Source organism: Botrytis fragariae, assembly GCF_013461495.1.
Source record: "Botrytis fragariae strain BVB16 chromosome Unknown tig00000000, whole genome shotgun sequence".
Taxonomy (NCBI): domain Eukaryota; kingdom Fungi; phylum Ascomycota; class Leotiomycetes; order Helotiales; family Sclerotiniaceae; genus Botrytis; species Botrytis fragariae.
Genome location: NW_023500986.1, coordinates 2118596 through 2130605, shown reverse-complemented (window position 1 = coordinate 2130605; position 12010 = coordinate 2118596). Strand labels below are relative to the sequence as shown.

The 12010-nt window shown below is 43.4% G+C and overlaps 5 protein-coding genes across 5 annotated transcripts; 3 read left to right on the top strand and 2 right to left on the bottom strand.

The window, feature by feature from the left end:
- Nucleotides 1-369: 369 nt before the first annotated feature.
- On the top strand, nt 370-1489 carry Bfra_006882 (putative ubiquionol cytochrome c reductase hinge protein; the record flags this gene model as incomplete). Its single annotated transcript, XM_037337253.1, has 4 exons — nt 370-510; nt 740-887; nt 1042-1152; nt 1205-1489. The coding sequence occupies 4 exons, from the start codon at nt 370-372 to the stop codon at nt 1267-1269; spliced, it is 465 nt and encodes a 154-aa protein (XP_037198619.1). The 3' UTR covers nt 1270-1489.
- Nucleotides 1490-2358: 869 nt separating this feature from the next.
- Nucleotides 2359-4580, top strand: Bfra_006881 (putative major facilitator superfamily transporter protein; the record flags this gene model as incomplete). The annotated part of the gene is made up of 3 exons (XM_037337252.1): nt 2359-3111; nt 3230-3694; nt 3744-4580. 3 exons carry the CDS (start codon nt 2359-2361, stop codon nt 4578-4580), a joined length of 2055 nt encoding a protein of 684 aa, XP_037198618.1.
- Nucleotides 4581-6104: 1524 nt separating this feature from the next.
- Bfra_006880 (putative orotidine-5 -phosphate decarboxylase protein) lies at nt 6105-7244 on the bottom strand (the record flags this gene model as incomplete). The annotated part of the gene is made up of 1 exon (XM_037337251.1): nt 6105-7244. The coding sequence occupies one exon, from the start codon at nt 7242-7244 to the stop codon at nt 6105-6107; it is 1140 nt and encodes a 379-aa protein (XP_037198617.1).
- A 1273-nt stretch (nt 7245-8517) lies between these two features.
- Nucleotides 8518-9509, top strand: Bfra_006879 (uncharacterized protein; the record flags this gene model as incomplete). The annotated part of the gene is made up of 2 exons (XM_037337250.1): nt 8518-9081; nt 9240-9509. The coding sequence occupies 2 exons, from the start codon at nt 8518-8520 to the stop codon at nt 9507-9509; spliced, it is 834 nt and encodes a 277-aa protein (XP_037198616.1).
- A 1808-nt stretch (nt 9510-11317) lies between these two features.
- Bfra_006878 (uncharacterized protein) lies at nt 11318-11853 on the bottom strand (the record flags this gene model as incomplete). Its single annotated transcript, XM_037337249.1, has 2 exons — nt 11318-11383; nt 11539-11853. The coding sequence occupies 2 exons, from the start codon at nt 11851-11853 to the stop codon at nt 11318-11320; spliced, it is 381 nt and encodes a 126-aa protein (XP_037198615.1).
- Between the last annotated feature and the right edge of the window lie 157 nt (nt 11854-12010).

The following is a 12010-nucleotide window of genomic DNA, read 5'->3' as shown; positions in this document are numbered from 1 at the left end:
CTGAAATAGTCTGAAATAGCTAGTATGTCATGAGAGATGAATAAAAAATTAAAAAATGATACCAATTAGGAATTATGTTGTATGTTTTGTAACTTATTCATCTACTTATGTACTTCACACAATTCATCAATCAATGATATGAGATTTTGCACTGATGATAAATTTCGAGTTGATGTCGGAAAAACCAGGAACCAAATTTCATCGACCAATCAAATCCGACCAATTGCAACTGAGGCTTCAATTTTGGCGAGGACCATTTCTCATCCGACACGCTGGATTTTGACCCGTATCAGATAGTATCCTTCCACCAAGACCACAACACACTCAACGTTCTACAATTGGTTTGAATCCCCGAAATCGATTGTAAAGATGGGTTTCTTCGACAGCTGGAGCGATCTTGTATCGGCTGCTACACCATGGAGTCAGGCAGAGGCTGAGGCCGTTTCTGGAGGTTCGAGTACGGAGAAGACTCCTGCGCAAAAGGATGACGGCGGAGAGGGTGAGGCAAAGGTACGTTTGGCTTTGGCCTTTGATTATGAGTCTGCCGGAGAATTTGAATGAGATTTGGATGTGGAGTTGGAAATGAGGCGAGATAGAGGAAAAAGCAAATGGAAGGAGGGGGATAAGATACTTTTTCGATGTGTGCGGGGGTTTCGGATTTTGCTTGTTTGATGGGGAAGGCCTGGAAATCGTCATTCATACTCAGACGGGACATGTGCTGACTCAAGATTGTGTACAGGATCCATCTGGAGCCACTCCAGACAAGAGAGCAGCCAAGGACGCTGAAGAGGAAGAGTCGAAGGATGAGGAGCCTGTAGAGGAAGAGGAAGAGGAAGAAGAGGAAGAAGAAGAGGAGATGGTTGATCCAAAAGATAAGATTGAAGAGGGTAGGTTGCTATATTTATATGCTGGGATGGATTTCGGGCAGAGAAGGGAAATTTCAACAACTGCAATTCATGCGGAGAGCTTGGGATTTCCTGAAACTGCTTCAGGTCTACCTACAGTCACTTTATTGTGGAAATAGAGACTAATTTTCGACAGAATGTAAGGAATCAGCAGCTTGTGCTCCTTCTAAGCACCACTACGACGAGTGTGTTGAGCGAGTTACAAGTGGCAAGGAACAAACTCCAGGCGAGGACTGTGTTGAAGAGTGTATGTACCCTATACTCCCATCCATCCCTAGCTACTAACACACAGATTACAGTCTTCCATCTTGCACACTGCGCCACTGCCTGCGCTGCCCCTAAGCTCTGGAACACCCTCAAGTAAATCCAAGCTCGACTACCTAGTACATCACGGAATTACGCACAAAACATGAATCAGCTTTTTAGATGAATGGAGAGGGAAGGAGGGAAGAAGTTAGAGGATAGCGGAATTGTACAAATATGAAACCAAAATCCGTTCTTGAGCACTGCATTGCATATCAGATCAGAACTCCATTTTTCACCGAACGCATTGCATGTAGTATAGAAAGGAATCGTTATAGAACTGACTTTGGTTCTCTTTATGTTTTATCTTTGGATTCTGGAATGTGTGCTTGATTTTATACCCCCAAATCATGTTTGGATTTGGAACTCTTATCATTTCGGATCTTTTTCTTTGGTGACAAAAGTAATCTTACAATCACAAGCAAAATTCAGCGACAAAAATACCTGTATACATACTCAAATGCCTAGGTACTCTCGTCAAAAACTCTATCTCTCACACGGGATTTTTCTCAATTCGGAAAACAGATAGATATCTATACTTCGGGGCTTTGTATATATTCGGATAATGGGTAATTGCATCCTGGTCTCGTCCCTGTTTTTGAATGTACCGTACCACGAGACCTTATCTTTTGGTCCATTCAGAGGGAGTGGAATGTTATGAGTACACTGTTTCTTACGTGCGAGCATGTGAGCTTGGATTGTATAGCCAATGATAATTGGATGTGACATGATGTATCAATATGGGTGATATGGATGTACACCATATACGAGACGAGACGAGATACCTGGGTGAGGAGTGAGGAAATGGAGGGGATGGAGGATTGCATCCCCTCTTTAGCTATCTCGTTTGTGGGATAAGTAGATAGGATACCGGGATATCCAATCTTTCTTGATATGAAGATTGTATACCGTTGCACGACATACTTGTACCTGTTACTTCTTGTTCACGAAGTAGAATTGAAGAGGGAAATACTTCATTCATCGACCTTGTTGATCGGCATCCCCTCTGTCTTAAAGTCCTACTCGTGCACCTGATACATCTCCACACCAGCGGAAGTCAAACATTCGGAAGATTGACTTAGATAACCGAATTCTAGCGGGCCCCGCCAAGCTTGTCGTTGCGCGTAAGCTGGGTTGATTGGAAGGAAGGATGATCGAGGTTTCGACACAATTGAATTCGAATGGATTGGAAAAAGGTGTAGATGAGAAAACGGAGAGGATTAGCAATAGCGATACGGACAGAAACGAGAAAATCCACAGCGACGAGGAAAAAGATCGGAAGATTGGATTTCAAGAAAATAGAGGAGATAGCGCGGATAGTATCGAGGTGGAATATACAGAGGATTTCGAGAAGGGGATAGAGAAAGAGGAAAATAGAGCACCGGGAGAGAATAAAGAGGAGGATCTGGGGATTGGAGAAATTGGAATAATTGAGAAGGGGGATAAGGAGAGGAATATCGTGAAGGAAACGCATCTTTACCACGGTATGCCGAAAGGCTGGACGGCAATGAAAGACCTACGCGGGAAGCCGAAACAGAAGTCTAAATGTAAGGCGGGGGAGAGAACGAATGGGACGAGCACGCAGACGGGTATGTCGAATACGGAGATAGCGAAAGGGAAGGAGAATGGGGGGGAGGGGAGAGGAGCAGAAGAAGAAGTTGAGGATATAGATGATTTGGATTTGACGGAATTGAATAGCGGGGATGATTTATTGCCGGATGAGGAGGAAGGGGGTGTAAGGAGGGGCGGAACCGGTGTAGATGGAGCTGCGGATGAGGGACTGCGGAGAAGAAGTTCGGAGCGTAATGTTGCGGGTTCGAACGCGGGGAACTTTAGGGTGTATAAGAGGAGGTGGTTTGGATTGGTACAATTGGTTCTTTTGAACATTATTGTTAGTTGGGATGTAAGTGATACTAGAGAATTTCATATCGTTTCAACTATACTTCGACCACGTTCTGGGGAAATTCATGATTCTGTGTCTAGTCTTGTGGTTGAGGATGTGCTAATGTGGATTCGTACAGTGGTTAACCTTCTCTGCAAGTTCGACGACGGTTTCGCAGTATTACGATGTTTCCGAATCCGCGATTAACTGGCTCAGTACTGCTTTCCTCTTTGCATTTGTGCTGGCTAGTCCGTTTGTTATTTATGTGCTTCATCATGGAGGACCTAAACCGGCTATTGTTATTTCATCTGTCCTTTTGTTGCTGGGAAATTGGATACGTTATGGGGCTACAAGATCGGGTCCGCATGGAAATTTTGGAGGAGTTATGTTTGGACAAATTCTAACAGGAATTGCTCAACCATTTGTATTGGCAGCACCGACTCGATATTCGGATTTGTGGTTTACGAATCAAGGGAGAGTGGCTGCGACGGCGGTGATGAGTTTGGCCAATCCTTTTGGAGGCGCGTTGGCGCAATTAATTGATCCATTTTGGGCGGGAAGTGTGGGGAGTATACCGAATATGGTTCTTTATATTTCCATTATTGTAAGTTCGAATAATCACTTTTGCTTCTACGATGCTAATCATCACATAGTCCACCATAGCGACCATCCCATCCTTCTTCATCCCCAAAGGACCACCAACCCCCTGTTCCGCATCCTCAGAAGAACCAAAACATGCACTGGGCGCCTCTCTTCGCTTCCTCCTCCGCTCCCCCGAATTCTACATGATGATGTTCCCCTTCTGGTTCTACGTCGGCCTCTTCAACAGTATCTCCTCCCTCATAAACCAAATGCTCTCACCGTATTCCTTCTCCGAAACCGAAGCCGGCATTGCGGGCGCCCTTCTCATCGTCGTCGGTCTCGTCGCTGCCGCCATCACCTCGCCCCTCATCGACCGCACCAAATCCTATCTCCTCGCTATCAAGATCCAAATCCCCATTCTGGGAATCTGCTACCTGGCTTTTACGTGGGCGCCCCAGACTCGCAGTCTCGCGGCCATCTATACCATTTTGTCGCTTCTGGGCGCGGCAAGTTTTAGTTTGGTGCCTGTGGCCCTGGAATATTTAATCGAAATCACGCATCCGGTTTCGCCGGAAGTGACGAGCACGATTGGTTGGTCTGGGGGGCAGTTGTTGGGAGGGATCTTTATTATTGTGAGTGATAAGTTGAGGGCAGGGGGTGTTTCGGATGGGTCACAGGATGATGGGAGTGTGAGGCCGCCGGGGAATATGTATAATGCGTTGGTTTTGCAGGCGGTATTGGCGTTGGTGGTGGTGCCGTTGCCGTTGGCGCTGGGGTGTTGTGGGAGAGGAAGAGGGGTGAGAATGAGGAGGGTGGAGGCGGATAAGGTGGCTAGTGGAAGGAGGAGGGGGGATGCAGATGTAAATGCAAATACGGAGGCAGAGGGTGGGGAAGGTGTACTTACGTAGGGGTTTAGTGTGTGTGCTGGTTCATATTGTATTTTGTTTTCGGAAGAAAATAGAGGGGTTGGGAGCAATATTTGAATACCAGTTCCAAGTTCCCAGCTTTTTGTGTTTTTGGTCTCTGGATAGATGGAAATACATCCATCCTTGGATAGCGAAGCTAGTAGCTAGTAGCTAGTAGAGAGGAATGTGTGTATTTGGATATCCCAAATACAGTAATCGAAATGAGAACTTTGGATTTACATTTTTCATATTCATATTCAACCCTGAGTTTCTGGAAAATGAAAGTATATGTCTTGCGATGTTGATAGAAACATAAATCCATAATCCCCTTTTCTTATTCATAATACAGATCCTCAAGATATGTATGAGTGTACGAGTAGATCTTTTACCTTATCTTTTTTACATTTATTCAATTTCTATCTCGGAGTCTGAGGGAGAGGTTATTGTATTTACATATATATGTATGTGTATATGTACATCCATTTCGGATCTCGAACATAAAACGTCAAACCTCAAACCCAGCGATGGAGAAATCAAAACTCAAACCCCCTATCACCCCAAAACACAGTGAACTGCGCTCGCAAATGGATATCTACCCATGAGCTTCTAATTCTACTTCCACTTCCACATCTACTTACAACTCCGCAACTCCGCAACTCCATAGCACCGTAACACCATGAAACCATAAAACCACAACACTATGAAATTATGGAACCATTCAATCCCCGAAATCATAACTCCACACCTCCACACCTCCATCCAGCATGCGCTGAAACTCACAGGTGACTAATCGTCAAATTACGAATGCTGATGGAATGCTTACAGCACACCTATGGAGTCCCTAGGAAGTGGAACATCTTTGATACATCTAGCTATTTTGCTATACTCGTGAAGATATTTAAGTATTCGGTAGGTTGTGTAATCGCTCGCTCGCTCGCTGGTGAGAGGGGGATGTATGATTTGAGGGAGACAAAAAAAGAGAATGATTACTTTGCTCTACACTCAAGAAGGAGACAAAAGAAGAAGAGTGCTTTGGATATGTGGAGAGTGTTTAGGGGGGCAGAATAGGAGATTATGATGCAATGCAATCTATGTGACTTTAGCAGCTCGTCGCATGTACGGGTAGGTATCTATCTGGTTCCCAAGCGATGTTGAAACTATTAGGTATCGATCAATGGAATCCCAAACTGTTGAGAAGATTTAAAAGCGTAGGTATAGAAGAAATGGAAATCAATTAAAAGATGACGATAATTGCAGCAGGAAAAAAAGAGATACTCAAGATATCAAAAAGTAAACAAAAACATATTTTTAAACGGGTATCTAACTTGAATCTCTCAAATGAAGAGATAAGCTATATATGGAAATTTCCAACTCTCTTTTTTATCATTTCTTGCTACCAATATGCTCCTTGTGCAACATGATCGACGAACATCTCGTCTTTGTACTCCTATGAATAAATTATTTTCCTTAGCAAAAGCTCCCATCAACCTTTCATTCGCCTAACGCTTTGCTTCTTCCATTCCTCCCCTAAGCTTTAACCCTCTCTTGATATGCTTCCCAAGCCTTCCTCCTGTATCTCTCCGCCTCCCACTTTGGATCTCCAGCGCGAATAATACCTCTTCCCACAATGACAATATCACAACCTAATCCTATCAATTTTGCTGGAGTATTATACTGTTGCCCCTTTCCATCACCCTCCAATTCTGCATCCTCGTCATTCTCAGGCGGTAATTGACATCCTGGAGTCATACTAATAAAATCATCATCCGGATCCGTATTTAATGTTTCCTGAGAGATGAATCCCATGACATAATCTTTATGTTCCCTCGCACTGTCTACACATGCATTCGTATAATCCCTCGTCATGAAATTTCCTGCACTACTCATTTGTGCTAATATCAAAAGACCTCTTTCCAAAGGCGCCTCATCAATTCCCGGATATAATTCTTCCTCAATATCGAAATCGATGCGCGAGCGTGGCGAGTTGGCTGGTTCGAAATGTTGCGACACGGTGGTAATAGACACGATACTAGCTTTTCGTCCAATGTTCGCCTCATCGTGTGCTTCTAATCCATGCGAACCGTCTGTGACTTCATTGAAATTGTTATTCAGATTTATAGGAGTGGTGATTTGATCTTCATCGCTTTCAATGCTTTCGGGTCGGGGGGTTCCAACAGATATATTCGTCTTGACTTCATAACGTTTGCGCTCTCTCCATCGTGCTGCTGCTTCGGCCAAAGAATCCACGCTGGCTTTCCCAGGTATCATGTTAACATTTGTGATATGCGACCACTCGATGATCTTGGCAGTGCCTTCGGTATATTGTAATTGCACGGTATTTCCAATGTCGCCGAATTTTCGGTCTTCGAATATAAGGAATCCATGACGACGTGCGAGTCGGTTCAGGCGCGCTCCTGTGCCTGTTGTTGGGTTATAGTCCCAGTTGTTGATGAGATCATAATGGGTTTTCAAGACGACGATGGATGGACCAACGGAATCTGCTAGTCGGAGAAGTTCGCCGGCAGTAGAAACATCGGCACTGACACAGAGGTTTGATTGCTTGAGGGTCATGAGACGGAGGAGGTAGGCTGTTAAGGGGTGTTTTGTCTTCGAACCTCGATCCTCGAATGAGGTTTTTGCAATAGGATTGAGGGCGGCTGGAGACATAATGAAAAGATATTCTGTGAGATCTTTCTTTCTTGACTATTACTGCTTCATTCAAGGATTGAAAACAGAAAGGAGAATAAAGAAAGAGAGCGTGGGAGAGAGAGAAGGGGGAATGGAATTTATGTCGGTATTTTGTGGCCTGTACTTTTGTGTCGAAGTCTTAAAGATTTAAAATTAAATTTAGCGATAATTCATGTGCATCAAAAGTAAAGTACCTGAACATAGTACATAGGACCATTTTACCTGCAACTACCCAGTCAAAACGGTATTGACCCCTTGCCACAATGATTAAATGGAATAGATAGATAGATAAATAAACAAATAGTCATTCCTTAGTACTTGCATTCATCGACGAAAGGGGGAAAAAAGGAAAAGACATCAGGTTAAAGGGAGTTAGCAAAGAGTCTTCTCCTTCTTCTCCTTCTTCGAAAGCCTGCCGGGCTGAAGTCATTGAATCATGAGATACGTTAGTAGATGTTTACCTAGGTAGGATTAGATATCTATCTAGGTAGGATTAGATATCTATCTAGGTAGGATCAGATATAGTATAGTATAATATATGAATAGTCCCTATATAGATAGTACTCTGTATAATAATCTGCATGTGTATATCAAGCATCTATCTTTGAAGGCGTTTTGTTTCCTTGGTTCCTTTTATAGTAATCTTAACTGAGTTTGGAACATCCAAAGAATGTTTAATTATACAACTGATTGTAACAATTTTATCCAGAGTACTCGGGTAGGTGTATTATCTACCTCTAGACAGTACTATAACTTGTGTAATAGATCCTCCAAACCCTTCAGACCCTTCAGATCCTTCAAATCCTTCATATTCGTCCTACCTAGTCATACAATTATAGTTTAGTTCATATCTGTGTCATTCTTGTCTAGAATCCAAGAGCTACATAGATCTGAGACCTGTTAAACTTTGTGGTTACTATTTACCCGTTGTCAGTGCACAATCGAAAGGTTTTGTGAGAATAACTGGGGAAACTACTTTCGGAACCATAGGAATGGGTTCCTGTTGATGTTCCGTTTGGATAGTCTGACTTTGGGGGATTCTTGGCTGAAATTTTCTGGTGTGATGGGTGTGATGGTAGGAGGGGAATTTCATTTGCACTGACTTGGGTTCGGATCACAAGTACAAAAGTATTAGACATAGAGCGGCATTCGGAATATGTCTGAGCCGGAATAAGTTATCAAACACAACATTACATCTATCTTACTTGCAGATTATCATTTTGTGATTGTCTAGTCATTCAATCTGATCCTCATGTCTATCTACATCCACAGAAAATATTTCCAGTCAAAGATATTCTCTATCCCTTTTCCTCTTCGGAAACCTCTCTCTCCCTCTCTCTCTCCTATCATCAAATTGTCAATCAGTGCACCAACAATGTCGACTTCCAATCAAGAGATAGTCCTCAAAAAGCAAATTGAACTTCTTCAAAAGAAATACACCGCATGTGATATTGCAGATGCTCTTGTCAAGCTCAAAGTACCAGGTGCCGGTTTCCTTCCCGACCTCAAACCTGCCTTTACTTCACCATCTGAATCTTTCAACATAATTACTATTGCTCCTGTTTCAACTGTTATTTTTGCCGCAAAAAATAGCACAGATCTCTCCAAATACCCCACCGCAAATATTCCCACTGATAAGCATTGGGTCGATCTCACCGTGTCTGACTCGATCGTGATTATCAGTCAACCCGAGGGACAAAAGAATGCGGTGCTAGGTGGAATCATGGCGATGAGGGCCAAAGTTCTTGGCGCAAAAGGCGTGATTGTTAGTGGAAGGGTCAGAGATCTTCAAGAGTTAGAGGCTACCGGATTACCTGTTAGTTTTTGAGCCATTTTTCTCTCATCTAAGCTTTAAGGGTCCTCGTGGAACCCCGCATGCTCCCCTTTACTCTTCGCCAAGATGACCTAATCGCAACTATCAAGTTGTCAAAGATAATTCTCTCGATTTCCGAATTTTGCTAATGGATCCCGTAGGTATGGTCCCGTGGCACATCAATTGTTGGGGCTGGTGCTGAATCCAAGCCTCACGCTGTTCAAGTGGCGTTGAAAATTGACGGCACAGACATTCACCCTGGAGATTTAGCATTTTGCGATCCCGATAATGGCGTTGTTATCATTCCACAAGAAAAGATAGCCGATGTTATCTCCATTCTCCCAGATCTTGTTGCAGCGGATGAACGTGTAAAAGAAGAAGTCATGAAAGGAATGTCGGCCCAAGAAGCATTCAAGAAGCATCGAGGATGATAGTTTGTTGATTTTGCATGCTTAATTCACTGTCACTGTGGTTGCTATGTTTTTTTTAATACAGTGTTGTCTTTGGTTGCCATGATGCCACGCAAATAGAAAAGGAACTTGGGCTGCATTCTTAGACAACCTCGCGGCTTTTGATCTGGCTACTTTCACGATAGTATCTTAGAAGTATAGAACCCGTACAACGACCTCACTTGAAAATAGTATTTGAGGGAATATAGCTCGTAGTAGAAACTACAGTCGTTCTAACACGTGTACTGAGCAAGCTCCTATACAGAGTCGTCCCTGACCAAGTTGGTCATTTGCTCACTTTCGCTTCAAGCCTTCAATGTCCTTAGATCTCTATCATACCATTGAAATCTAAGTGTGAAAAGAAACGAGTATATTCCAAAGATCTTTGCTCGAGTAGTAGAACATCGAAATTCTTGAGCAGGGGAAAACCTTCGCGAATTTAAAGATCTGGCTGGAGGAAAATAGCTGATGTACTTGACTCGCTTCATCGGTAAACCGTCAGGACCCGGAGAGGCATACGAAGCAAGCAGACTACTCGACGTCCACCTGAATATTCATGAAGGTTAGAAGCTTTGGTAAATGAGAATTGAAGCCATTTACTATTCCTTCCGGTCAGTAGCGAACTGGCTATTACAGGTTTGCGTATATTTCCTACGGACTCATTATAATTTGCCAGCACGAGGCATGGATAAGGTATACCGAAAACGCAGGGGACTGGCCACAGGCTCTCCTTTTTGAGTGTACCGAAGACGCATGCTTGCATGATCCAGGCACTGGAACGGTACAAAGCAAGGACCAGGGAGAAAGGTTAAAGGGTCCCGCTGGTGATATCGTTGCAAATGTTGCAAGTGCAAGACAAGATACTGTTATTGGACACTTCAGGTGGGTTTTCTGATCACTGATTCATCTGTGAGATTCATCCCTAGACAGTCATCACTTTTTGTTAGTCACTATGTCTTACTGCCCCAAACTTGATCTACATCTCTCCAGAACTCTTTTAACTAGGCTTGCTGCCACTAGCAATATGCCCGTCTACCACTTGCAAAAGTGAACTTCTGTACCAAGAGCATGCTACAAGAAAAGCGACAAGCATCTCTTGCTCTTGGACGCAGGTGTCATAGGAGACATTCGAGATAAAGGTTCTGTTCTTGCCGAATCAGTCATAGCTGGTATTCTTCTTCCTGCCGTGGAGGAACCCGATTCCGCTAGCTAGGATGGATAATCGTTAACAATACTGATTGGAACTGTCATGATGTTGCTCCCGGAGTAAATTTGGTCTAGTTTGCCATTAGAAATATGGTGGTTACTGCCTTGGATTACCATCATCAGTGTGTGCCCCCAAACAACAAGACTTGCCTCAAGAAATCTTGTTTTTTGAGGCAATCTCTACATTGGATTTTTGCTCATTTGACTTTAAGTGGCCAGACTCAGGTCTGTGGATGAGATAATAGTTTGAAAATTTCCTATTCCTTAGCCATTTAATAGGATACACATTTGTAGCAGATTTTGTGTGGGTTGCAGAAGGCAAATCGAGTTCAATTCTCCGTAGTATCGGATTTCATTCCATCTCATCTCACCCATCCATCCCATTTCTCCAGATTTGGAGCATAAACACAGCAACAGGGGGTGTACAGTCAGCAACATATCGGACGTATAAAAACGAAGGAGAGCCTGCTAGTAGAAGAGATATCAGCTCACAGTCCCCAAACTGCCAGTCCAATATACCAATTTCAGACAACCAACCCAAGACAAAAGGGGTGGCAGAGGGATAACACTCACAAATAGCACAACTAGTAAAAAACCAATTTCCAAGCTTCCTGCTCCAGAACCGAGTCTGCTACATCGGGATGTTCGAGCTAGTTTTGCGGTTTGTTAGATTTCTCATCTCATTTTCTCTCCCCTTCCAAAATAGAATAAAATAGAATAAAATAGAATAAAATAGAATAAAATAGAATAAAATAGAATAAAATAGAATAAAATAGAATAAAATAAAATAAAATAATACACACACCTTCAACTCACTCCGCACCCTCCAAACCTTCGCCACGATCCCCCCAAATAATCTCTTCCCCTCTTCTATTTCTCTGCTCTTCTTCTTCTCTTCTTCTCTCGCTGCTTTCACATCTTTTTTCGCTTTCTTGCGGAGGGCGTGGATGAGGAATGGAGAGGGAGTTGTGGATTCTGCGTGGGGGGTTTGGAGGTTGGGGTTGGGGCTGTTTTTGAGGGTTTCTGGTTTGGCGGGTTGAATGGGGGTGTCGCGGGAGAAGGGGAGTTCGGGATGAGAGGCGGGGGATAAGGGGGATAGTTGGAGGGGCTGGGTGGACATTGTTGAGGTTGAAAGGGAGGAGAAAGATGGGTTTGTTAGGATGGTCGAAGTGTTGGTAGTGGTTATTTGGAAAATTCTAGTTGGTCTTCGGAGAATAGTGTGTGGTTGTTTGGATTTGGTGTGAAGGATGAGGATATTCGCAAGGTATGAGTGTAGG